Source organism: Diceros bicornis, chromosome 18 (genome assembly GCF_020826845.1).
Source record: "Diceros bicornis minor isolate mBicDic1 chromosome 18, mDicBic1.mat.cur, whole genome shotgun sequence".
NCBI lineage: Eukaryota > Metazoa > Chordata > Mammalia > Perissodactyla > Rhinocerotidae > Diceros > Diceros bicornis.
Genome location: NC_080757.1, coordinates 39310317 through 39335405, shown reverse-complemented (window position 1 = coordinate 39335405; position 25089 = coordinate 39310317). Strand labels below are relative to the sequence as shown.

The 25089-nt window shown below is 57.4% G+C and overlaps 2 protein-coding genes across 5 annotated transcripts; both read right to left on the bottom strand.

Moving 5' to 3' along the window:
* Nucleotides 1-170: 170 nt before the first annotated feature.
* On the bottom strand, nt 171-3159 carry TCAP (titin-cap). The gene is made up of 2 exons (XM_058560873.1): nt 1297-3159; nt 171-1029 (listed from the first exon to the last, which is right to left on the bottom strand). Exons 1-2 carry the CDS (start codon nt 1404-1406, stop codon nt 639-641), a joined length of 501 nt encoding a protein of 166 aa, XP_058416856.1. The 5' UTR covers nt 1407-3159; the 3' UTR covers nt 171-638.
* A 151-nt stretch (nt 3160-3310) lies between these two features.
* On the bottom strand, nt 3311-24965 carry STARD3 (StAR related lipid transfer domain containing 3). Of its 4 annotated transcripts, XM_058560869.1 has the most exons (16): nt 24877-24953; nt 14615-14763; nt 12406-12678; nt 9495-9572; nt 9082-9159; nt 8905-8958; nt 8404-8521; nt 8092-8190; nt 7809-7864; nt 7336-7428; nt 6618-6680; nt 6363-6458; nt 5909-5988; nt 5713-5817; nt 4519-4612; nt 3313-4078 (listed from the first exon to the last, which is right to left on the bottom strand). In XM_058560869.1, the coding sequence occupies exons 3-16, from the start codon at nt 12625-12627 to the stop codon at nt 3974-3976; spliced, it is 1341 nt and encodes a 446-aa protein (XP_058416852.1). In that variant the 5' UTR covers nt 12628-12678; nt 14615-14763; nt 24877-24953; the 3' UTR covers nt 3313-3973. The 4 variants fall into 4 exon arrangements, with proteins under 4 accessions (XP_058416855.1, XP_058416852.1, XP_058416851.1 ...); XM_058560868.1 differs by lacking the exon at nt 14615-14763 and having other exon boundaries at nt 24877-24965; XM_058560872.1 differs by lacking the exons at nt 14615-14763; nt 24877-24953 and having other exon boundaries at nt 3311-4078; nt 8092-8203; nt 9095-9159; nt 12406-13142.
* Nucleotides 24966-25089: the final 124 nt, after the last annotated feature.

Sequence of the window (25089 nt, the reverse complement as noted above, 5' to 3'; positions counted from 1 at the left end):
GACAGCTACCCTGTTTACAGCTCCGTCCTGTCCGCCCTGCCAAACATGGGGCGTACCCACTAGCTCTGCCATATTTAGCTCAGATGCAGGACCTGTTCCCAGAAGTGAGCATAGGGGACACCACTGGGCTGGCCCCCACAACCACAAGGAAAGAAACAAAACTCTGGAAAATGATTGAGCATTTATTGCAGCACTAACAGAGGGTGCTGGGGGCTCCACCCTGCCTCTGCCCTCTTCACGTCCCCCTCCCTCCGGTCTTCTCCAAGCCTCCTTCCCAGAGCATTCCAGATCCCCCTACACTTGTCTTTGTCCTTCTCTGAAGCTGAAAACTGGACCAGGGTCACTCCTCTCAAGAAGGGACCTCTTGCCCTCACCAGCATCTTGTGTCCCTTCTCCTGGGCTGGGGGAACTCGGCTGTACTGGCCCCCAGCTCTCCACCCTTAGTGCCCCCCATCTTTGCTCCCCTCCCTTTGGGAACTCAGGGGACCCAGGCATTCTGGCCTCTGGCTCCCTCCTCCCCTAGCCCCCAACTCTGGGCAAACTACAAAGCATCCATGGCCAGCAGCTCTCCTCCGTGGTCCTAGCCAGGAAGGGCCCAGCCCAGGGCGGGCACGGTGGAGCCCAAGTCACAGTCCCCCTCAGCCTCTCTGTGCTTCCTGGGACATGGAGCGGGACAGGGAGCGATGAAGGGCGCCGGGCTTGCTGACAGGCACCACAGGGGGCAGCTGCTTGGTGATCTCGGCCACATCCTGGCGGTCCACACACTGGCCACCCAAGGCTGTCTCCATTGCCAGCAGCTCCTGCAGTTGGAGGGGAGTATCCTCGCGCTCCTCCTTGGTGCCCACCTTGGTGGGGGTGAAGATGGGCAGTGGCAGCACCCGCTGGTAGGGCAGCTGGTACTCTTGCAGCCCGCGGCCGAGGATGCCCATACGCATCACCAACCACGGGGAACACTGCACCAGTGCCTGGCACTGCCCCTGCCGGTGGTAGGTCTCATGCCGCTGGGTATCCTCCTCATGCAAGGAGCAACTGGGAAGGAGAGGGGAGGGGGACACTGAGCTCCTGAGACCTGTAGCCCTCCAGTCACTGGCCAGGGCTGGGGCTGGGCAGGGGGCTCCCTGGGGCTGCCAGGACATGGGGCGCAGGAGGGGTGACTCCACTTCACTCTTCCCAGTGGGCACTCTCCTTGCCCCTACCCCCAGAAACTTCTCCAGGGCTTTGTGCTCTGGCCTCATAAGGCTCAGGGAGGATGCTCTAGGGGACGAGAGGAGGGACCCCTAGCTGGCCAGCACTCACCCCTCCTCAGGCCGTGTGGACAGTGTCAGATCCTTCCATTCAGCCCAGAAGGCCTCTCTGCGCTCGCAGTTCTCCTCGGACACCTGGCAGCTCAGCTCTGAGGTGGCCATGGTCACTGCTCACTCCCTCTTGGCTCTGCTCCTCCCAGGCCCTTTAAATAGCCCCCTCCTCCCCCTCCTCCAGGGGCTATTTTCAGCCCCTCTGGCGTCATATGCTATAAGCAGAGCCAAGACTCACTGATGCAGGACTCTGGGCCCAGGGTGGGGGTTGGGGTACCTGGACTCGGGCTACCCCCAGGTCAGAGGTCAGCTTCTGAAGAGATCAAGATGCTCCGGTGGGGGCGAGGGTCCTCAGAGTGACACCTCCAGGTGTCTGACACTCCTTAGACACTGGCTGAGACCAGGCACATGCCCAGCCTCGTGCCACCTTGGCACTTGCCCTCTGCCCCACCCCTTCCCCCTCACCCAGGGAGGGTGGCAGCTTGTCTGTAAACAGAGCAGGAAACAGTGGGAACTGAGGCCCCCCTCTGGGCTCTGCACCAGGCCATCAGGTCTGCCAGGGCTCAAGGGCACATCTCTGGGTCATGCCTGTCGACAGGGACAGTGCCACCACGTCCTCAGGTGTCTGTCCTCAAAGACTTGGTCCCTGACCGCCACCACCACACCAGCAAGGGTTCTGGAAATTAATTCCAAATGTGGGCCCCTGGGCACAAACCTCTGCCAGGTGTTCACCTTTCCCACGGCCGGTGGTCAGAGACGTGGTCTCCAGGTGGAGCCAGCGAGGGTGGAGGGAACAGGCGCAGGAGGTGGCCCCCAGCTCTACCCCAACCCCCCCAAGTGGGGTGAAATGGGGTGAGCTAGGGATCCAGGGGCTCTGATGAGTGGTAGAGTTACAAAATCTGGCTCTGGCCCCACGTCAGCCATAAATAGGCTGTGTGACCATGGGTCAGTCCTTGCTCCTTGCTGGGCCTCATTTTCCCCACCTTCTGGTCACAATGGCCTGACCAGAAGAGCTCTGGGACCTGCCAGCTGCAATGTGCCACCTAGGAGGAGCCCAGCTCTTTCACGGGGGACAGGATGACAGGATGGCAGCTGGGACAGCCCAGCGGCCACGAGTAGCAACTCATGGTGCAAGAAGCTGGCACACAGGGTGGTGGGCACAGGGGGAGGAGGAATGAGGGCATCACCAAGTGGACAAAGCAAAGGGCAGCAGCAGAGGCGGTGACAGGAGCTGAGATGAGGACCTTGTGGGGAGAGCAGAGCTCCAGCAGCTGGTCAGGACACCCACCTGGGGCAGAACTGCATACCGGTGATTACTGAGGCACCATGCCTGAGTCTTGCTTGCTTTGCATCTTACAACAGCCCTATGACTACTGAGCCTCATTTTTACCAAGTAGGAAATGGAGGCTGAGAAATAGATTTGCCCAGGGTCACACACCTAGCCAGGACCAAGATGGGACACCCCTAACTCTAAGCAAGTTGGCTCCTTTGGAAGCCTGGCAGGGATGGAGGGGGGCACGTGTGCTGGTGGCCCAGCACTACCCCGGCCCTCCTTGGGATCTGACTCTCTGCTGCCCCTAGTGGTGTGATGGGACAGAGGGGTTAGCAAGTGGAGCCTGAGAGGCCGAGATCTCACAGGTGCCTCAGGGAACTGGAAGCCCAGGCCCTACCTCCAGGCCATTCAGTCTTGCGGCCCCAGGCACAATCAAGGCCTGTCGTGGGTGCTGTTAGGTCTCTCCTACTTCCCCTGAATCCTGGAGACCTTAACCTGACCTTCCCTCACTGGAGGCCTGGCAGGGGGGGCGGGGCATTTTCCTCTGACCAGTCATCTGGCCAGTCGAACCATTCAGAGAAGTGTGTGTGTGGGGGGTGTTCCAGGAACTGGGTCCTCACTGGCTCCGCCCTCCTGTGGGCTTAGGAAGGGTGAGGGAGGGTGTGAGAGGGCGTGTGAGGTGTCAGCTGCGGTGGGGGCTCACTCCTTCCCCACCTCCATGGTGGCGCCCTCCTCTCCCCTTAGGAGGCCAGGCTGGAAGAGTTGCTTTCTTCTTTTTTTTTAATTGGCTCAAATTACAAAGGTCCCCAAGGAGGCCCTGGGGGGAGGGGAGAGAACCTGGGAGAGGCAGAGGTTTACTGCCAACACCCACCATCCTCACCTGCCCCCCAACAAGTGCATGTGGAAAAAGGTCCCAGACCCTTTAAATAATCCTAAAAAACCGTGATGAGAGAGCAGGAGATGAAGGGGCTCCTGCACCTTAACACTGGTGACAGCCTTCCCTTACCTCCGTCCTGCCCAGGACCCTGGCCCTCCTCCACCAAGTCTGAGGCTCCCATTCCAGACCCTGCCCCTGGCTAGGGAGGGGACAGCAGATCTCCTCCCCCAGGAGGCAGGGATGCCATGTAAACATCAGCAGGACAGACCCCACTCGCCTCAGCGGCAGAGCCCCAGTGTCCAGATGCTTGACCCTACAACCTGCTCGCGGCCATGGGTCCCAGGCACAGCAGAGCGTGGTGGAGGGTGGTGGCTTGGGACCAAGATGCTGCCACGGGAGGAAACTTCCTCTTCCCACTGCGTGAGGCCAGGTCCTCTGTGGGCAGCAGGAAACCCAACTGGCCCCTGTCTCTGGCTCTGGAGGCTGTGGCGACAGGACCCTGGCCCGCAGGGTGGCGAGGGGGCATGGTTATGCCCGGACCCCCAGCTCTCCGATCCGCTGCCGCAGGTGGAAGGCAAATTCAAACATGGTGGCTGCAAGGCTCTGGTGGATGAGGTACCGGGGCAGGCGGCCCTGGGGGAAGGCAGGAAGAGGCTCCAGGAAGGCTTGTCCTCAGCAGGGGCTCCCCCTCAACGACTGGCACCAGCAGGGGGTGCTCTAACCAAAACGCAGGTGCAGCTCTGGAATGCAGCCTAGGACACCCTCTCGCCCTCACTCCTGGCAAGAGGAACATGCTGTGCCTGGGTCTTGGCACCAGCCAGGCAAACAGACCCGGGAGGGGCTGGATTGGCAGCCAGCCACCCTTCTGGGGCCTCAGGAGTCAGAGGTAAGAAAGGGGAGGCACAGGCCCTCCAGCAACTCAGGGAAGACCATCTGGACCCTGTCCCAATTTTAGAGTAAGAAAGGAGGCGGAGAGTAGGGGAGGCCCTCAGCAGGGCAGGGAGCCCCCAATGTCACATAGCAGAGTCCCCTCCACTCCACCGAGTCTGCCTCAACAGCCCCAGCACCCCTACCTTGAGATCTGTATTAAGGATCCAGATGAAGGTGCAGACTCGGGGGTTACTGGCCGACTTGAGCACGATGAAGCCCCCAGGACCATTCTCTCCCCTAAGGAAAGAGGCGCCATTGGGGAGGGGACCTTTGAGCCAGGAAAGGCCCTTGACCTCCCTCCCCCATTCTTGGCTCATCTGGGACTGGGGTGGAAGAGGGAAGGGAGCTGCTGGTCTAGCAAGTGCTACGCTGCCTGAGCAGGACCCAGAACAGGTGTCCCAGAGGCCACAGCCCTCCACCTCCACCCACTACGTGATGCTCAAATCCTCCAACAGTCTGCTGATGTTTGCACACCCCCAGTGGCAGGGAGCTCACCACCTTCTCACCTTTCATCCACTCTCTTCAGGGATTCTAGGCTGTGAGGGGGTGGGTTGGGCAGACACTTCTCACCCCTGCCCAACTCAGGGAGCAGTGCAGTGCTAATGGGCTCCAGGAGGGGGCGCCTTCTCAGGAGGTGGTCAGGAACTGGGCTGTATGGTTCACAACCCCTCGCCATTTAACCCACACACAGCTCCACTGAGCACTCTTAAGCCCACTCCATAGATAAGGAAGTTGGCACTCAGAGAGAAAACGAGCTTGCCCATCACCCAGCAAGTCTGTAGTGGTGCTCTCTGTGGAACCCCAGGAAGGATGGGGAAGAGAGGGCTATCTGGAGGGAGGCCGCCTACAGCACTGGAGTCCAAGATTAGACAGCAGAACTGGAGGATGCCCCGGAACAGACAGCAGGAAAACTAACCCCTCTTCCTTTGGTGGGACTTCTGAGCGCTCCGGGAGAAAGGCAGGGCAGCAGGGACAGGGGGAGGGGGATGAAAGGGGACTCGACTCTCCTCAGGCAGGAAGATGAAGCTCCAGAACTCAGAGCCTCCTGCTCAGGTTGCCCAGACCAGCACGACCACATGGCTCCCAGCCCTCTTCCCCAACTGGTCCCTACCCACGGTCTACCCCTGGCACTGCCTTCTGGCTTGGGTGCTGTGGCTCCAGCCACCATCCCCCAGTCTCCAGCAGACAGAGCAGCAGATTAGCAGGATTAGGGGCCGGGACAGGAAGGCAGCCTCAGCAGGAGACAGTGCCCAGATGGACATACTGTACCCTGCCCTGTCCTCACAGCCACCAGGGGAGGGGCCGGCGGGGATGACTCTGGGCAAGGCAAGGCTCACCTGACATATTTGTGTGTTGGGGGCTTGGTGCAGTGGGTGGTGGCGATGCCTGATGACAGGTATCGGTCTCTGCGCCGCTCGATGCGTCGGACATTCACAAAGTCCCTGGGGGAGGGAGGATTAGATTGGGGGCGCCAAGCCCAAGATCCAAGGGCAAAAGGACTGCCTGAGAGGAGGAGGCGTGCTGGGTACTCACCTTGGGGAGACCACACCGCCCGCGGCCCCCGCAGACACATCGTAGGAGACAAGGGTGTTGTCTTCTACTCGCTGTAGGATCTGCGGGCCATCAGGGGAGACAAGGTGCAGCCCAGCCCAGGAAAACCCCAGGGACAGGGTCCCAGCACCTCAGGAGACCCGCAGGCCTGCTGTCTGCTCAGGTCTCTTTACTAAGAGCCTTGTCCGTTCATGGGCCTTGGGCTGGGCGCTCTATGGGCACTCCCTCTTTCCATTGCCCCTACCCTTTCCAGGAGGCACTATCACCATCATCCCCACTTTACAGATGGGGAAGCTGAAGCACAGAGCACTTCAGTGACATGACCCCGGTCCCCTGGGGGTAACTGGTCATGCTGGGGCATGACTGCCCTGACCCACCATGTCACTCTGTTTCTACCCTGAGAGGTGGCCAAGCCGGGCCCCCTGGCTCGGCTCACCTGGCAGGCAGTCACTGTCTTGTTCCACAGCACCATCCTCTCGGGCTGCAGGATCACCTCCTGGTACACCAGCTCCGCAGGGCAGGGCAGGAAAGTCTGGGGCAGGGCAGGCAGAGGGCTGGATGGTGCCAGATGTGCTTGGGAACACCAGCCCTTTCCTCTTGGTGGGGAGAAACCTGCCAGAGGGCCCCTCAGCCCCTTCCTGGAGTCCCAGACAGACCAGGAGGTTCCAGGAAACCTGCTTCCTTCACCCACCTTCAGGATGAATGTCTTGCCATGAAAGGGAATCTCGATGGTGTACACAGTGTCCCCATATTCCTGTGGCAGGGACAGAGGGGTAGCAGGGAGGTGGGTGGAGGGCAGGGGCAGGGCATGGGGCGGTGGGCTGGTGGCACAAGAATTGGTGACAGGCAGGGCACGTTTTTAACAGCTCAGGGTAGAAAACTCCAGGAGTTTGGGGATATTTGAGCAGCTGTTAAAAAACAGTGGTTTTGACAAATGTCCAGCAACAAGGAGAGAAAGCTTTGTGATATCAAGTTAAAAGACAGGAGCACAGCTGGGGCTGCAACCACGAAGAACCGTGTCTCCAGGCCGACAAGCGCTGCCAGAGGAACTGGCCAGAGAAAGGGCTGAGGATGTTTCCCTTCTATTTTTCAAGCTCTCTGCCATCCTTTTAGATAATGTTTTGATCATGAAAGAAAACACCGGACACAGGGCAGAAGCCTGGCTTCCCCTTCAAAGCGGGAGCCAAGGGAGCAGAGCAGCAGGGAGGTGAGGATGGCGGGGGCGAGTAGCAGGGGGAGGGGCAGTGGGAACATCCAATCTCGCCCAACCCCATGGCCCAGCCCTCTCTCTTGGGGCAGGAATATGGTTCCAACCCATGCAATCCTTGGGCTTATTTCTCAGGCCTCAGAAAAGGGAGGGAAAACTCCCAGCATACATGGGCGGGTCAGGTGGAATAGAGGTCTCTTACATTATTCTTCTCGAACTTCCAGTTCTCCTCCTGGGCCAAGATCTGGTCCACCACTGCTGTGGCCTCCTTCCCCTGGCGGATGTATTCCCGTTCCTGGCCAGGGATGGGAGGCAGGAAGGGGTCAGCCTGGGGCCTGCACCCCACCTTGTTTGTGGCCCTGTCTTTCTCTAGACACTCCACACACCTCTTACAGAAGCCTGACCCAGCCAGACATGGGGTGTGGGCTGGTCTCCTGGGCCCTGCGGGGTTCCTGGGGTCAGGGGCTATGGTTGTTCCTCACTGGGCCCTTGGCATGAAGCAGACCAGTGCGCCTGACCAATGGTAGAGCAGAGACTCAGACAGACACTGACTGGCATTCAGGTTGCCTGAGGCCTACCCTCTGCTAGGAAGCCCCTGCGCGCCCTGGCTGAGCCCAGCACTGGCCCTTCTCCAGGGTGCCCCCCAGAGGTAGGGTGGGGGTGGCAGCCAAATACCTGGGCAGAGAAGCTTTTCTTCCTGACAACTTCATCCTCTGATTCATCATCAGACCCTGCAGAGAGCGAGCGCAGATGACAATAGGAAGGGGTGGGGAGAGAGTGGGGAGGTAGTGGGGTTTAGGTACAAGTGCAAGGATGTGGGGGCATAGAAGTGTGTGTGGGAGAGGGCTGCTGGCTTTCCCTAGGGAGCTGATAGAAGGAATAGAAAGAACAGACCCAGCCTCTTCCACTCCTCATAGAGCTCCTCCCTGAAGGCAGTTCCCCCACCCACCACCCTCACCTGCAAAGGATTCTGGAGGTGAATAGAACTGGCCCTCGGACAGAGCACCGGAGAAGAGTAGGGGTCCGCGGGCGACAGCAGCCTGGGCAGCAAGATACCCTGAGGGAGCAGACATGGGCAGGCATTGTCCCAGACCGAGGACACTCACACCTTAGCAGCCAGCACCCCCTGCCCCCCACCCCCGGCTCACCCTTAGGCTCTTGGAGGCTGCTCAGAGTTGGCAAGATAGTTCAGAACTGCCTCGTATGCCTGAAACTCTCCTCTCTTGGGGCTGGGATGACCCTCACTGCACCCCTTAGCCCCAGCACTCACATCGCTCCTCTTCGGCCTCCTGGGGTAGGACTTTGAAGTCAAGGAACCAGGTCTCCAACCAGGCAAGGACAAAGGAGACGATGGGGAGCAGGTAGCCGAATGCCCCTTTGCTGAGCAGCTGTGGAGGGAGGGGGCTGAGCTCCATGGCAGGGGGCCACCCCAAACCCAGAGCCCCCTCCTGGGGTACCAATTCCAGCATACACCCCATTCCTGGTACCAGATGCTTGGGGACCCTCTGGGGCACACGCCTCTCAGAGGGATTAATGAATTCTGCAGCAGGATAAACTGAGGAAGAACTTTCTGTTCTTGGGGTTGCAGCAGGGCAAGTGGGGGAATACAGCGAAGATGATTCCTTAGAAATATCAAAGGACAGGATTCTCCCCCACCCCAACCCTGACAACAGGGGCAGACACCCAAAATCAGAAAAATGGTCCCTTCTTAGGAGAAGCCCATCCCTCAGGCCAGATACCCACCAGACCAGCCAGACCCTGAGCCACTGACCTCAGAGAGAATGACCTTGACAATGAGGAATGCACTGGACACCAGCGTGGTAACCTGCCCAGGGGAGGGAAGGAGGGAGATAGGGAAAACCGAGGCTGGGGAGTGAGTCCTCCTCCGTCCCCTCCCTTGCACCAGTCCTGCCAGGGCCCGGGAGCTGCCAGGAAAGTGGCATCTTACCGCAATCACCCACCAGTGCCGGAGCCGCAGCACAGCGTAGCCCAGGAGCAGCCCCGAGAAGCGGAAGAAGGCCAGCACCTGGAGGGGGTGCAGGGCGGGAGGTCACAGGTCAGCCAATGCCCCACGCCCCCCTCCAGTCCTGCTCCCCCACGTTCCCTCCACATGGTGTGCATGCCTTGGGAGAGAACCGCTGAGTCAGGGTTTCTTTGTGACCTTCTTGGACAGCGGTCTTGTCTTCCCCCTCCCACTTGAGACTCTCTGAAGGTGAGGCCTCATTTAGGAACCTTTTGAAGACTGAAGATGGGAGCCAAGTCTCCCTGATCAGATTAGGATGTGTGTTGCATTAAGAAGAGAACACAGCCAGAGTCATGTCCCTGCCCCCAGGGCCCCCAGGATCCTCTAAGGCCACTCACAAAGATGTCAAAGAAGGAAGTTTTAAAGTTGTAGTGGATGATCTCCTGCTCCAGGTTCTTCCGGATACCTGTGTTGGTCTGGAAGAGGGAGATATGAACAGCTCTGCAAGCAGAACCAGGTCCCCGGGGCTGCCCCTCACCTCTCGGAATAGGGAGAAGATAGGGGGAGGGTGGAATCTGGGGGAGAGGCTGTAAATGCTAAGCCACCACCAAAGGAGGCCCCCGAAGCACCAAGAGAGCTCGGCACAAGACCCCAACACTACTACCCCAGACAGGCAGGGCTGGCCTCAAGCACGGATACTCGTGGGCACAGTGCACAGGAAGGGGTAGACTTGGGGGTCTCGGGGCTGTGCAGGGGAGGTGATGGGCCACAAGCAGGCAGGTAGGGCTGCCAGACAGGGTACTGGAGACTGCCTCTCACATAATTTCATCTCCCTCCCACCACTATAGTGCTCCATCTTCCCAGCCAACCATCCATCTGGGGCGATGGGGGCAGTGGGCAGTGGTGTCAGACAGAGCCCCAGGTGGCAAATCTAATTGATTAGGTTTATGCTTAATGGGCAAAATCCATCATGCTGCTGGAGAGGATGGCGTGGAGAGTGAGCAGACTTGTCCTTGCCCCATCCCTGCCCCAGCCACCCACACTTTCAATGGGACCCCTGAGACCTTGGCTGGGGAATGAGGGGTCTGGATGGACACAGAGGCAGACTGTAGCCTGAGTCCTCAGGAAGAATGGGGTGACAGGACTAAGCTTCTGCAGGTGGGGGCAGCAGCCCCCTGGAGAAGGGAGGACACGAGGGGACTCGGGGGAATGAAGCCCAAGAGCCCTGATGGGAAGACCCTTCACAACCACCTAGACTGGGGCTTCTGATCTCTGGCAGATGATCCAAAGTTTGGAGGGGAAGGGCTTGTTAAAGACACTGATGTTCAGGCCACAGTCTGAATCTCAGGCTGAGCTGAGCATCTGGAATCTTTATAAAGCTCCCAGGTTATTCTGATGCTCAGAGCGGGAGCCAGCAGTCTGGACAGGCCCCTCCCCCCTTGACAACCCCCTGCATGTCCCCACCTCGTGCATCTTACTCAAGAATACCCTTGGGAGTCTGATGCCCCCTGCCCCTAGCCTGACACGGAGCCCAGCCCAGCCTGGCCCTTCTCTTACTCCTCAGATTGTTCCCTCCTGGGCTCTACAGCCCCTCCCACCCCTAACAGTCGCTGTCATTCGGAGCTCTGTCCTCTGTCCTTCTCTCTTTACAGAGAGCTCTCCCTCCACCTGGGTGCCCGCCTGCGCTGACTGCACCAGGACTCAGGAGAGCCGGGTTTCAGCCCCGGCTGTGCCAGGCTCTGGCTGTAAGACCTCATGCGGGTCTTATAACCCCGCTAGGGTCCTTGTACCCACTGGGCGACACACAGTCTGTGAGAGAACTGAAAACATATGTGTTCCAAAATACGAAATTAGAACCACAAAATTGAAAATTAATAAAATTTTAATTAAATGTCTACCAAGGGAAACATTATGCTAACTCCACTAATTGTTAAATCTAGCATTCTGAAACTTTTCATTACGTTTGACAATAATTTGAAGGTTAGATTTTCTCACTTTGCAACAATTCCCAAGGACGCATGATGACTGCTGAGCTATTACAGACAATACAGCCAGATAATTTCAAAAGGAAAATTATCAAAATTTTTTCAGCTCTTTTTTGGCAAGAAAATCTCTATTGAATGCAGGATATGGGTGAATTTTAGTGCTTGCTTTGATGTTGGATGGGACTTTCCAAAGGACGATTGCCTAAGACCTCAGCTCTTTAAACGGGCCTGAACCTTGCTTGGCCTCGGCTTTTTCATCGGTAAGATGGTCCCTAAGGTCCCCTGTGGCTGTGGCTCATCCCGCTGAAGTGCCAGCTCATCTCTGCACACAAAGGACAGTCACCCTCAGAGCCCTGCCTTGCCCTCCAGCTCAACATGCCCAGAATCAAACTTATCCTCTTCACTTCTAAACCAGCCCCTTCTCCAAACTCCTCACTTCTATCAAAGTCATTGTCTTCCTGTCACCTGAGCTTGAGACTTCGAGGAAGGGCACCTGCCATGCAGAACTCTGACCCACTTTGCAGGAGGAAAATGAGGGGAGGCTCAGAAAGGCTGAGTCTCTTGCTGAGGTCACAGAGTTAACACAGAAGAGGAGCTGGGACAGGACCGAGCCTGGGATGCCCTACTCCTCTGTGGTCAGGTCCTGCTCTGCCCTGCCAGCGCCTGGAGATCAGGCCCACCGCCACCCAGCCAAGCACTGCACTGGGGGAGGGGCAGAGACCCTGCACTGAGAGGCAGCTCCAGGCTGCTAGGTGGCATCTTACCAAATCCGGAGAGGCCAAACTGGGGCGCACTGGAGGAGTGTGCTGGGAGCCACTGGGAACTGGGAGTTTTTACTGGTTTGCTCCCCAGTGTACCCTCTGCTTTAGCACAGTGCCTGAGACACAGCAGGGGCTCAAAAAATGTTTGCTGAATGAATGAATGAGTAAATGAATGAATTGAGCCAGAGAGCAAAGTAAGGCAGAAAGAAGACAAAGCTTTCAATAGCTCAACCAGAGCCTGTTGGGCTCTCTCCTCCCTTCTCAAGAGTGTCCACTAGGGGGCACTAAGGCGCAGAGGTCAAGAGTGAACTCTGGAGCCAGAGCCTCTGGGTTCAAACTGCCTCCTTCACCTAGGTGCGGAGAGACCTCAGACAACTGACTCAACCCCTCCCAGCTCCATTTCCTTCTCTGGAAGATGAAAACAGCTGTTCTTATCGGCCTATTCCTCATTTTACCCGGAAATGAACCCCATCAGAGAGGCAACCCTCCCATGGCAGATGGACTAACTGAGGCCCAGGTGAGCCCCCAACACGGCTTGTCCCCCCAGCCTTGACCCCACTCACGTTCAGCTCAATGATCCAGAGCAGGGAGATGAAGAGCAGGTCGAAGGTGACAAAGAGACAGAAGGTGCGGCGGACATCAGAGATGGCCCGCCGCTTCTCAGGAGGTGGCGGGAGGAGGTGCGTTGAGAGGCTCTGGCTGCCAGACAGTGACAAGCCAAGGGAGGCCACGGCTGGCAGGCTGCACTCCAAGTTGCCGGCAGGCTCCCTGGATGGTTTGTTCATCCTGGTGGGCCCCCACCTCAGGGCAGGGAGGGCGGAGCCTCAGCGGCAAGGCTGGGGGGGAGGCGGGGCAGCTGGGTCAGGTCCTGCCTGTCAGGGGCCTAGAGGTCCTGGTAGCCTCCTTCATCCCTTCACACACTGCCCTCAGGGACCCCATTTGCTCCCAAACATATCTGTCCCCTCTTCCTGACCCAACCCCACAGCCCAGGGACCTCTCCGCCCAAATTCTCTCCAGCGGCCTGACTTCCAGGCTAGAGGGTTTGAGGATCCCTCTCTCTGTCCTCCTTCCTCACCAGCCCCCTGCAAAGCCCAGCGGCCGCATGGTTCACCCTCAGAAGTCTCTGGGGTCCTCCCCGATGCCTAGGGGCACAGCCTGCTCCTGCCAAGCCCTGCCCCGTGCGTGGTGCAGCCTCTGGTCTTGTCAACAGCCTCTTGGCCTGCCCACACCCCCAGGAGACGAGGGCCCCAAGCTCTGTTCTTTGTTTTCCAAGCACAAAGCCACATTCCCTCCCAGCAGCCAGCCCTACCCTCCCACCCACTAAGCCATGGCAACTGGGAGGGACTTCCCAGAGCTATGTCTCTGAGTGCTCTGCACTGGGACAGCGGGTATGGAGGGAGGACATCTTGGTCCCTTCTCTCTAGCTCCACCCCCCCCCTTTTTTTTTTGTGAGGAAGATCAGCCCTGAGCTAACATCCATGCCAGTCCTCCTCTTTTTTTTGCTGAGGAAGACCAGCTCTGAGCTAACATCTATTGCCAATCCTCCTCCTTTTTTTTTTTTCCCCAAAGCCCCAGCAGATAGTTGTGTGTCAGAGTTGCACATCCTGCCAGTTGCTGTATGTGGGACGCGGCCTCAGCATGGCCGGAGAAGCGGTGCGTCGGTGCGCGCCCGGGATGCGAACCCGGGCCGCCAGTAGCGGAGCAAGCGCACTCAACCGCTAAGCCACGGGGCCGGCCCTAAACCGGGTATCTTGAGGGGTACTGTAGATATTAAACCAATTTGCTGTTTTTCCGGTTTCACTTGAGGGGTGACTCAGGGGTCTCTAGGATTTGTGAGCCTGTTTTGCAGGAGAAAGAGAATGCCTTCGGGGAGGTTGTGATCACGGGATGGCCGAGATCACCGATGGGCGGCCCTCAGCAGCTGTGGAAGCCCAGAAGTCAGGTTGCCCAGAGGCTTGTCAGGAGCGACCCCTTTGTTTCCCTGAAGCCTCTCCTGCCAAGCCCCTTAGCTCTACACAACCGCCCTGCTTTCTGTTCTTGGGGAGGCGGATATGAGCGAACCCAGGCTCCTACCTACTCGTTTTGGCCAATTCAAATGAACCTTTCTCATCTCCAAGCACCGATGTCTCAGTGTTTGGCTTGCTGGGCATCGGGCACACGAACTTGAGATTAAGAGGTTCGGTATCACCCTCACCCCCACCTCAAGCCCGACCACCATCTTCTCTGACTGGACAGCTACAATGTGCTCCTAATGGGTGCATCTCCAGGCTGCCTCTCTCATCCTGCAACAATATAAAATCGTCCACAAAACAGCCAAAGAGAACTTTCAAAACATAAATTAGATCCTGCCACTCTCCACTTACAACCGTCCGAAGGCTCCCCAGCAGTCTTAGGATAACAGCACCCTCCTCACCATGCCCTCTGTCTGGGCCCTGCCGGGTGTGGCCCTGCCCAGCTCCTCTTACAGCTCCTCTCCAGAGGCCTGCCCCCGTCTCACTCCCACCGTCACCCTGGTCTTCCTTTAGGTCCCTACATGTGGCAGCCCAATCCAGCCTCGGGGCCTTGGACCTAGCTCTCCCCACTGCATGGAATGCTCTTCCCAGTCCTTTCAACTGGCAGCTCGAAAGCCCTCTCCTCAGACCCTGCCACCCTCCTGTCCCCAGTCACAGTGTCACGTTATGTTACAGGGCTTTACTTTCTTCAGTGAAGCCATCACTCTCTGAAATGATCTTGTTGACTGTTCTGCAAACTCCATGGGGGCAGGGCCTTCACCTGACTTGGTTGCTGCTGTCTCCCAGTGCCTGGCACAATGCCTGGTACCTAATAGGTACCGAATAATTGATTGCTGAATAAATGGATGATCCAGAGGGTCTCCTGGCCCTCAGCTCCATGCTACACAGCAGAGAGGACCAGGGCGAACCCTAAAGAGAATAAGAACCAGTCACCACCTAAGGTTAACCCAGAGCTCCCCTGCCCATACAACACTGTGCCCACGTTTCATGCCCACACAGGGCAGGACAGTTCCTCCTATTCCACAGATGAGAGAACCAGAGAGGTGAATGGACTTATCTACCCCTTAACTGCCTGTGCAACCATGGGGCTGAAATTCTCATGAACCCTAGAGACAAAAGGGGCCCAAGAGCACTCCCTCCCTGCCATGCAGCCCCCAGGCCTAAGTATCTGCTCCACCAATGTGCTGGCAAGGGGCCCTAAGAGGCCCTGTCCCCTGGGCGAGGGAAGGAAAGGTTCAGTCTAGATCCAGAGAAGAGGTAACTCAGCATGGTGGGGTCTGAGCTTCTGGGAGTCGGTCACGAGTCTCCCTGAGTCTTCTCACATGCCTGCTCTGGGGGGCAGGTTTGGGGGCCAGTGGCAGGGGAGCCCTAGATGTTTGTCCCTGATCCCGGGAAGGCAAGATCTAACCTATCTCCCCTCCTGATCTGCTGTCCCCTCCATAACTTCGCTGTCTACTACCTTCCGCAGCGCCCTTGATCTACTAAGTCCAAAACAAGCCCCCAGTCTGTGGCCGGCAGGAGGTTTGGAGCAAGCCAGCTCGTCCATCCCTCTGCTTCTGCACAAGCCCCAATGGACAGGAGCTGACTGTTCTCAGCAGAGGCACCAGCCCAAGGCCACGCCCCAATACCACACTCTTGGGGTCCCCATGACAAGCTCATCTGGAGGGTACTGAAGGAAAGCTGGGCCCAGCTCTGGAAGGAGGCAGTCAGAAGAGGGGATGTGTTAGGGCGCTGGCAATGGGACCCCTCAACATCCATCAGCTGGACCTGATGCCAGACTGCACACTGCGCATCCCTCACTGTGATGGAGCTGCAGCTCCGGGGCGGGTGACCTTTCCTTGTCTCTAACAGCCTCTTGTCTCATGCCAGACCTGTCTCCACCTCTCCTCTTTCCAGTCTCTCCCACAAACTGCCTTTCTATCTTTCCTCTGTCTCTGCCGCCCGCTCCCATGTCCATCTTTATTTTGCCCCCTCTTTGGGTCTTCCCCTCCATTTCTCTCCTATCTATGAGTCTTGCTCTCCACCCCCATCAGATCAGTCTCTCTCTCTTTGTCCAGTTTTTTCTCACATTTCTCTCTCTCCTGCTCTTCTCTATCTGCCTTCACCCTGTCTCTCTCCCTCTTCCCTATCTCACTGCAGGGCACTGTGGCTTCTCTCCGCCCAGTCTGCTCCCACGTCTGTCTGTCTTTCCCCCTGGCTTTCTCCCTCCCTCCAGGGGACAGGACTTGGGAGGCAGCAGCTTGGGTGTGAGACGCACTCGGAGTGGCAATAGCACCAACACTCACACACTCAGACATCCCTGTTGAAGTGAGAGAGACAGACGGGGGCTGAGAGCAGAGGTGCTGGGGAGCCCGGGAGAGCTGCAGACGCAAGGGTGTGCGGGAGGCGAGGGTGTCCAGGAGGCAGAGGGAGGGGGATCTGCATCACCCTCCCCCACGAAGCAGCTCAGAGTCCAAATAAGCGAGAGCCTGTCGAGTAGAACAAGCACCGGTAAGGGGTTGGGGCCTGCATCCTGGTCCTGAGGCAGCTGCTAATCCCGAGTAACTCCGGGCAAGTCCGTCTCACTAAGACTCCATTTCTCTATCTGGGAAAAAAGTCAGTGTTTTTTTTTAAATCCCTTTTTTAAGCAAGAGAAACTTCTAAAAAAATAAAACCTTACTTGGAACCTCAATATGTAAAACAGATAAAACAGGACTGCTATGGGTCCTGCCACAGAAGGCGGCCACAGAGCGCCCCACTGGTCAGCCTTTCCTCAAACTCCAGGGTCACCCAGGGCGCCTCCTTGGGTGCTGTCCGAAAACTGCTCATTCAGACGACTTCAAAAGGCCTTTGAGCTCTGTGAGACCACCTGCCAGTCTAAGAGATGAAACCATCTTGGCCTGGAACTGCCCTTAGCAGTCCTCAAAACACTTGTTCTCTGGCCCCCTGGCCCTGGAGGGGGAAGGTGGCAGCTGCCAGTGGAACAGCTAGGCCTGGCCTCCGCCTGCCGCACCCACCCTCCTGAGGACAGGAGGCAGCAAGAGTGTGGTGCAGCTGGAGGGAGACAGCAGGGCTGCCACCCAGCCCCTGGGAGCAGCACCCCCTGCCAAGCCCACCGCCTGCTGTCACCACCCCTCCGGAGCGCCTTTAGAGGTGTCGGGAGTAGAAGAGCACAGGTGGCGTGAAGGAGTCTGCCTGGGATGGCTTCAGATGTGACACTCAGTGTGCGTGTGCGGAACCCGAGCTGTAAGGCCTCGGGAGAGTGGCAGGGAGGGAGGAAATAGGAGTTTATCGTCCTAGGCTGGAAGGGAAAGAGGGGTAGGGAGGAGTAGGCGAGTCAGGTCTGAGCACAGTGGGAAAATCCTGAGGCAAAGGGGAAGGGTGGGCACGGGCCCTCACGCCCCCTCGCTGGCCGCCTTCTCGCCCCAGGAAACGCTAGGACGAGCAGATTGCAGTAGGAGCTCTTGGGTGGGGTCCTGGACTCAGGGCAGACAACAGCAGCAGCTGATACCATGGAACTGAGGACCGGACTCTGAAGTCAGGGTTCAGATCTCAGCCTGCCCTTACTGGCTGTGCCATCTGGGGCAAATATAACCATTCTGAGACTTGGTTTCTTCAGTTGCATTAAATAAAGGCAATAATAATATACTTAATGCCACAAATGGTACGCTTAAAAATGGTTAAAATGGTAAATGTTATGCTGTGTATATTTTACCACGATGAAAAAGGCAACAATGGCTACCTCCTAGGGCTGGCATTTACGTAAGTGTCAGGAGGAAGTATGGCAGGTGCTTGGGCAGTGGTGGTTAAGATGGAACAAGCAGCTGGCAAAGCCGTTCAGGTGAGAGGGAAATTAAGTGTGTGTGTGGGGGGGGTCACAGTGACATGTAATAAAATCACCCCCTAAGGCCTGAGTTCAAATCTGAGCTCTCGAGAGCAACCTCTCTAAGTCTTCTGTCCGGATTTCCTCATCTAGATATAGAAAGGGCCAAGTTATTCCAGCTCCAGCCAAAGGTGAATTCCCAGGTTGGGGTGGGGGCAGGAGGTGGGGGCTGCCCTGGCTCGCATGAGTGCCAGGACTCATCTCTGAGGCTACCCCTCACTGGTGCCCGGCCCCACTGCAGTTGCAAGCTCCTGTCCCCCCTCTCTCACACCCCCCAGGTCCCGATTTCCCCAGTTCTTAGGTGACAGGGGCACAGACGGGGCCCCTGCCAGCCCTCTGTCACACCCAGGCCAGAAGCTCCAGCCAGCTCTCTGCAGCTCAGCACCCCAGCTGCCTGCAGCTCCTGGCCGGCCTTTCCTGGCCCAGGCGAGTCTGCAAAGTGAACAACGCCACTTCCTCACAGTGCAAGCCTCACAGGCTGCATCTGCAAACTGGGAATACCTGTCGAAGGAGACAGCCACACATGGGAAGTGCAGAGAACAGCGCCTGGCACCACAGAGTAAGTGCTCAACAGATGTTAGCCACCGCCACCACTGCCACCTCCGGGTCTCCTCGCCCTTTCCCACCTCCCAACCTCCTACAGAGGGCTGGGCCAAACTGTACAAGTTCCAGCCAGAGTTTGTTCCACAGAGCTGTGCTCTGTGACCCGGGGCAGGGGGAACAAGTCTCATCTATATCCAGAAATGATCCACATTTCTGGGCTGTGGGGCTTCTCCAAACCCTCTCCTGAGGCCCAGCGGACAGAGGCTCTCCACACCTCCCCTGTTCTGCATTCCTCAGGAAATGAAGCACTGGCCCTACACTGGCCATGGGGGCTTCCCAGTGGGGTCGCTAACTCCATACAAATCAGGAGGAATCAGTGAAGCCGGAAAGAACTGGACTCCAAGCCAGGAGAAGGTTCAAACCCTGGATTCCCACCTCACTAGTCATTGAAACTCTCAGTTTTCTCCTCTGTAACATGGGTATGACAGCAGCGGCTACTTATTACAGGTATGGTGAGGATTAAGCGACTTATTAAATGTAACGGCCTAGAACAGTCCTTGACACAGTGATCGCTACGTAAGGGTCAGTGAGGATGATATCCCTGCCTCTTCTTTACAGGAAGACACAGTCTTGGGCCCTGACTGCCCCCGGGAGAGGGCTTCAGGCCAGGGCTGGGGTTGTTCTGGGTCAAGCCGCCCCTGTTAATGCCCAGGTTAATGGAGAATCCACAGATGGGTGGGAGGCAGAGGCTCTAGGTGGGAAGAGGTTGGCCTTGGCCCATGTCCTGTCGCTGGCCACCCTGGGAGGGAGCTGGTTCAGGGAAGTAGGACAGACAGGCCTGCAGACCATGCAGACGGGCCAGCGCACAAGAAACAAACCCGGGCTGGCAGTGGCCCACACGGGCACCCGGCAGACATCCTCCTCTTTGTGCATCACACGCCCACCAGGAGCTGCAGGGATGAGACGGGACCGAGGAGACTGAGGCTCGGAGAGGCCTGCCTGTAGTCCCCCAGCCAGGACGGGGCAGAGCTGACCCCACAGGCACATGGCTCCCCCTGTGCTGGGCTGGGACCCATAAACCCGAATGTAGCTGCCTCCAGAGCCTCTGCTGACCAGGGAATGGGGTGTCCCAAGACGCCAAAGAGCTTAATGGCCACCCAGCCAAGGCCTGTGGAGAGCCCAGTGTCCTCCCCTTCACATCCAAACCATCAGCAAATCCTGCTGGTTCTTTCTTCAAAATCCGGCCGGCATTGCCCACTGCTCACCACTGCCACCACCAGCACACTGCCCAAGCCACCGTCTCTCACCTGCTACAGCTTCCTGACACCTCCTTGTCCCTGTCCCAAGTCTGTTCTCAGCACAGCAGCAGAGGGATCCTGGTAAAAGTCAGACCACACCTCCCCAATGCCTGAAACCTCCAACAGCTTCCAGCTCAGCCAGAGTAAAGGCAAAATGTCCCCACCCTGGCCTACAAACCCCTCTTCCCCTGGCCTCTGCCCCTTGAACCCTCTGTTCCAGCCACACTGGTCCTTCTCTGTTGCTTGGACACAGCAAGCGTGCTCCTACCCCAGGGCCCTTGCACCTGCTATTCTTGGTTTAGAGCTCCTCCCCCCAGGTCTCTGCAGTGTTCCCGCCCTCCATTCTGGTCTTGCTGTAAAAGTCCCTTTGGAGGAGCTTTCCCTGAACTCTCTACTCAGCCCCCCAACCCACTTACCCTGCTTTATTATTTATTATTCACAGCACTTATCCCCCAAACATACCATATGTTTACTCGTCTGTCTTCTCCCACTGGAATGCCAGCTTCATGAGAGCAGTAACTCCCCGTGTTCTGCTCAATGCTTCGTGTCTAGTACCCAGCACGGTACCAAGCTCACAGTAAATATTCAGGAAATGTGTTGAACAACTATTTACACCCTTTCCTACTGCAGCACGTACACAGGTGCACAAGTACACACTCATGCCCGGCCCTGAAGGCCCAGCCCCTCCCCGTCCAGACCGCCTGCCTCTCCTAGAGCTGGACTCCGCCCTCTGCTGGTGTCTCGTCTGCCCAGAGTCCAGGCACCCCTTCACCAGCAGGCAAGGGGAACTGGTTTCCCGGGGAACCTCAGGCACGGTGGATGCTCCCCTCCCCTCCCCTTTCCTGAGCCGACTGGGGCTGAGTTAAACTCCTTGACAGCAAAGGTCAAGGAGGAGGGATGGCTCCCGTGGCAAGACCCCAGCTCTCCTCTCTCGCTATGGGGCTCACACCCCTCCCCAAGTACTCTCCTGACCACTGGCGGCTGCGGGGACACCCCACGGCCGGCTGGTCTCCCTTCTGTGCCTGCACCCCCCGATTCCTCATTCTGGACTGATCTCCTGTCCCTGGGGGAGAACTCCAACTCTTCAGAGACCAGTTCAAATGTCTCCTCCTGGGCAAAGCTCACCCTCACCCTCCAGGCTTCCCCAAGCCCGGATCTCAGGACTCGGGATCAGCATCCACTTTTCACACAGCTACACTCGAGCCTCAGTCACCTCTCCTTGAGCGCTTGAGACCCAGGTCACAGAGTGTGGCCATGGTACATGTCTAGTACGTTACTTGGTCTGTGGATCTGCAATGCCCACCCTGGAATAGGAGAAAGGGCTCGGGTTTGGGGGTTGGTCAGCAGACCTGGAGTCAAAGCCAAGGTCATTCTTTATTAGGCTGTGTGACCTTGACCAAATCACTGAGTCTCTCTGAACCTCAGTCTCCTCATCTGTAAAAGGGGGATAGTATAGTGCCCACTTCACAGAGCTACTGGAAGGATTAGAAATAACACCTGCAAAGTGTCTGTGCTTAATTACCGGTAGCTACTACTACTACTAGGGGCCATGGGTACAGTGTGACAGGCAGGGCCCTGGGCCCGGCACACACGGCACGGCACTTTGCCCAAACTGCGTGTGCCATCAGTACTGCTGGATGGAAGGATGGGCCCTGGCCTCAGGGCGCTGACCCAGGATGGCACACGGTAGGCTCTACTGTAATTGACGGCCCGTACCATCAGCCCTGGCACAGTCAGCTTACTGGCCCCTGCCCTACCGACAGAGGGTTTAGGAAGTTCCCTGGAGAAGCAGGAGTTTAAAGAGAGGAGGACATGGAGGCAGTGACAAATAAGCCAGGCTCCATTTCTCCTTTCTTTTTGGGGAAGTGCAAAGGAAAGAGTCAAGCCAAAACAGAAACTACATTCATCGCTGTACTCTCACCCCCAGCCCAGGAGGTTCTGAGGGCAGAGTTCACTAGAAAACCCTAACAAACAGATCCACTCAGCCCCCCCGCCCCCTCCACATGCCCAGCCCCAGTAAATGTCGGGGATGCCCCAGCTCTGTGATTCCAAGACCCCTGGCCTATTCAGGCGCTGGTGAGTCAGGCGCCAGCCTACCCTGTACTGCTGTTGGGTAAAACTTGCAGGTGATGAGGTCAAGTTCTCAAGGTCAGTCTGGAAAGGGCCAGTCATTTTCCGGGAGAGATCTCAGTTCTATGAGCCCACTCAAGGGAAGGCCCCCTCGGTGGGGCGGGAGTGTTCAGCACAGACTCCTCCCAGCACAAGCCCTGACCGACAACAGCCAGGATCGGCCTCTTCTCAGCCAGAAAAAGTTTAGAGGGATACACAACTGGCTAGATGAGATGTGTCCTTGCCCCACCGATGTGGCAGCTGCCCTTTTGGGGGCTGGGACCCTGAGGCAGTTTCTGGAAGACAGCGGTGGACCTGGAGTCAGGAGACCTTGAAGTCCCTGCAGGTGACCCTGACTCTACCTCCCCTGAGCCTCAGCTTCCCCATCTGCAAAATGGATTCACCCATCTCTACCACCCAATGGAACAAGCATGAGCTGTCAAATGTACAGGACTTTGGGTCTCACCCGCACCCCCTCCCCAAACAAAGCTAAGTGTGCAAGAGCTCAGTTTATGCAGCACAGGAGCTGAGAGCCTGCAGCGTGCCAGACACTGTGCCCATGCCTAGGGACAGTCAGGGGCTCCGGGTCTGCGGAGGGAGGCTGACAGAGAAACACATGGTGCCACACTGTGATCAGCACTTTCAGGGAGGAACAAACAAAAGACCAAGGGCTCCCAGAGAAGGGAGCATCTGACCCAGGCTGGACGGGGTGAGGTGGGGAAAGCCACAGAGAGGAGGAGCACTGACCCGGCTTGAAGAATCCGGGTCTATGAGCTGCAGCAGGGAGGAGGAGCATTCCAGGCAGGCGAAACGGTACGAACAAAGGCCCACACTCTGGTCTAAAGCACAGGCCCAGCCCACAGGCCTGCGTGCTGGCCCCACCCCAGTGGGCCTGCCCCGAAATACCAGGTTCCAGGCCTCCACACCTCCCCAGGGCATGGTCCCGCCGGCTCCTAACCCAAGGAGACACTTCCTCATGGCCAAGAGAGGAAAGGAATCCCCAGTCTCGGCAGAGGCAGCTGCCTCTGCCCTCCTGCCCCCCTCACCCCCCCTCCCTCCACAAGAGCTCTCTTCAGAAGACCCAGCTCTCCATTCTCTGAGCCCACCCCGGTCTCTGCCTCCCTCTGGTAAACTCATCCTCTCACTCTAAGGCCCCTCACTAACTGTCAGCTCCTCTGGGAAGCCATCCTTGGCTTTTCTCTCTCTGGGGTTCCCAGAGCGCCATGTACATTTTTCTAGAACTAATGCTTGCTATGTAACATTCACCCATGTCCAGCTTCATTTCCTGAGCAGACGGACATCAAGTCCTGGTCTTTTTCACTCTTAACTCCTCACTCGATAAATCCAGATCCTGCCCCCAACGCCCTCCATCCCAGAATTTTATTTATCGACAAAAAGCCAGGCTTTGGGGCTCTGGGACAGAATGAGAAGTAAACTGCATCAAGTCCTCAAACAACTTATGAAATTAAACGTTATAACTACTGCTCTACACTGTTCTTAAATAAACAATAAGAACTGACATTTATGTATTGAGCCCTCATGTGCTCACTGTTTTAAGCACTATACATACGTTATTTCATTGAATCCCCACAACAACTCTATGAGGTAGGCACCTTACATCTCCATTTTACAAATGAGGAAACTGAGACACTGACTTCCTCAAGGCCACAAAACAGTATAAGAACACAGGAAGTCTGGTTCAGGAGTCTGTATTCTCAACCACTAGGTTATTATGGACAGGGTGCTGCAGGGACACTGAGGGGCGATATTTAGTCTTGGGGGTGGGGGAGTCAATCCAGAGGTGGTGCTGCCTGAGCAGACCACTGAAGGACAAGTACAAAGGAGCTCAGCAGAAAGAGGAGAAGGGGCTTTCCAGGCAGAGGGCTGGTGTGTGCAAAGGCACAGAGACACGAAACAGCAAGGGGAGGCAAACACATCCTGCAGTGCAGATTATCGGACCTTAGGGTGCACAAAGGACACTGGCAGGGAAGAGGTCAGATCCTAGAGAGCTCTGTATATTGTGGTAGGGACTCAGCCTCTCCCACAGGCGATGAGAAGCCTTAAGGAAGGAAGTGACACTATTAGACGTGTTTTAAAAGGATTACAAGAGTTACAGTTTGGAGACTGGGATGCAGGCAGCCATGACTGGAAGTTGCTGGGAAGCCACCGCAGTCATCCTGGTGAGAAACACATCAACAAGGTGGGAACAGAAGAGATGCAGGTGCAAGAGCAGGTCTGAAGCATGTTCAGGAAGTCAACCAGACTAGGCCACCTCTTAGAAATGGGAATTGAGGGAGAGGAGGAAGAATAAGAAGATACCCAGGTTTCTCGCTGGGATGGAGTGGCAGAGGAAGACTGCGTCTGCAGCGGGAAAGACCAGGTCAAGTTTAGACACAGCAAGCTCCAGCTGAACAGGAGCTGTCCCACCGGTCGCCGGATGGCCGGGTCTGGGGCTCCAGGGAGGGGCTGAGCTGAAGACGCAGATCTGGGCGCGATTCGGCTATTCAGGTGGCGAAAGCTGAAGCCACGGGAGTACATGAGACCGTCCAGATTCAGTGTACAGAGTGGGGGCTGGGCGGGAGAGGAGACCGTGAAACAGTACTTCTACTGTCAGAACAGTGGGAAGAAAATAAGGAGACGCTGACGCGGAGGAAGTCAAAAACGGGGGCCTGTGTCAGTGATGTCAATTAGGAATGAGTGTCACTGGTGTTATGCACCTCTGAGAACTCAAAAGTGAGTGTACAGGGCCCTTTTGACGTCAACTAAGAAGTCATCCACTGCCGTTTCCAAAGGAAGTTGGGGGAGACCGGATGACAGCCAGACGCAAACCCACCGGAAAGTGTAGACATTTTCCTGCTCCTTCTCAGACCCTGAGCCCTCCCCACGACCATCCCCGGCCCCTTAACACCCAAACACCGTCCCCCCGCCTCTCCCCTCAGAGTGAAGAGGCAGGGTTTAGAAAGCGATCCGGGACGCCTCCCCCCGGGCCCTCTCGGGTGGGCGGGGTCGCGAGGGTCAGCGCCGGAGACCCCAGAACCCCGCGCGGGGCGGAGCGAGGCCGAGCAGAGGAAGGGGGCGGAACCTGGGACGCGGGGGTGTGGGGAGGGTCGGACGGAACTAAGAGCGGACAACAGTCTGGGAGGCGCGATCTGCTGGCAAGACACAGCCCTCGTGCCCCTACCCGGCCCCAGTGACCTCTCCTGGACCCACCTGCTCCATGTCAGCCGCCGCCCCGGCTCTTCCTGCCCCAGGCGCAGTCCGGGTCCGCGGCCCCGGCAGCGCCTCAGAGCGGAAGGCAATCTGCCGATGGCGCCACTTCCGCCGCTGGGTCCGCCCGGGAGAGCGAACCGGGGCGGGCGTAGGGCTGCAGCCCCGCCCTCTCGCCTCAGCCTCCGCCCTCTCGCCTCAGCCTCCGCCCCCAAG

Bases quoted from the DNA above. Each gene is read 5' to 3' on its own strand.
- TCAP (XM_058560873.1), bottom strand. From the start codon at position 1,406: ATGGCCACCTCAGAGCTGAGCTGCCAGGTGTCCGAGGAGAACTGCGAG. The intron at 1,030-1,296 runs GTGAGTGCTGGC...TCTCCTTCCCAG, and splicing joins TCCACACGGCCTGAGGAGGG to TTGCTCCTTGCATGAGGAGG.
- STARD3 (XM_058560868.1), bottom strand. From the start codon at position 12,627: ATGAACAAACCATCCAGGGAGCCTGCCGGCAACTTGGAGTGCAGCCTG. The intron at 8,522-8,904 runs GTCAGTGGCTCA...CTCCCTCCACAG, and splicing joins TCAAGGTCATTCTCTCTGAG to CTGCTCAGCAAAGGGGCATT. The intron at 6,459-6,617 runs GTGGGTGAAGGA...GCCCTGCCCCAG, and splicing joins GCAAGACATTCATCCTGAAG to ACTTTCCTGCCCTGCCCTGC.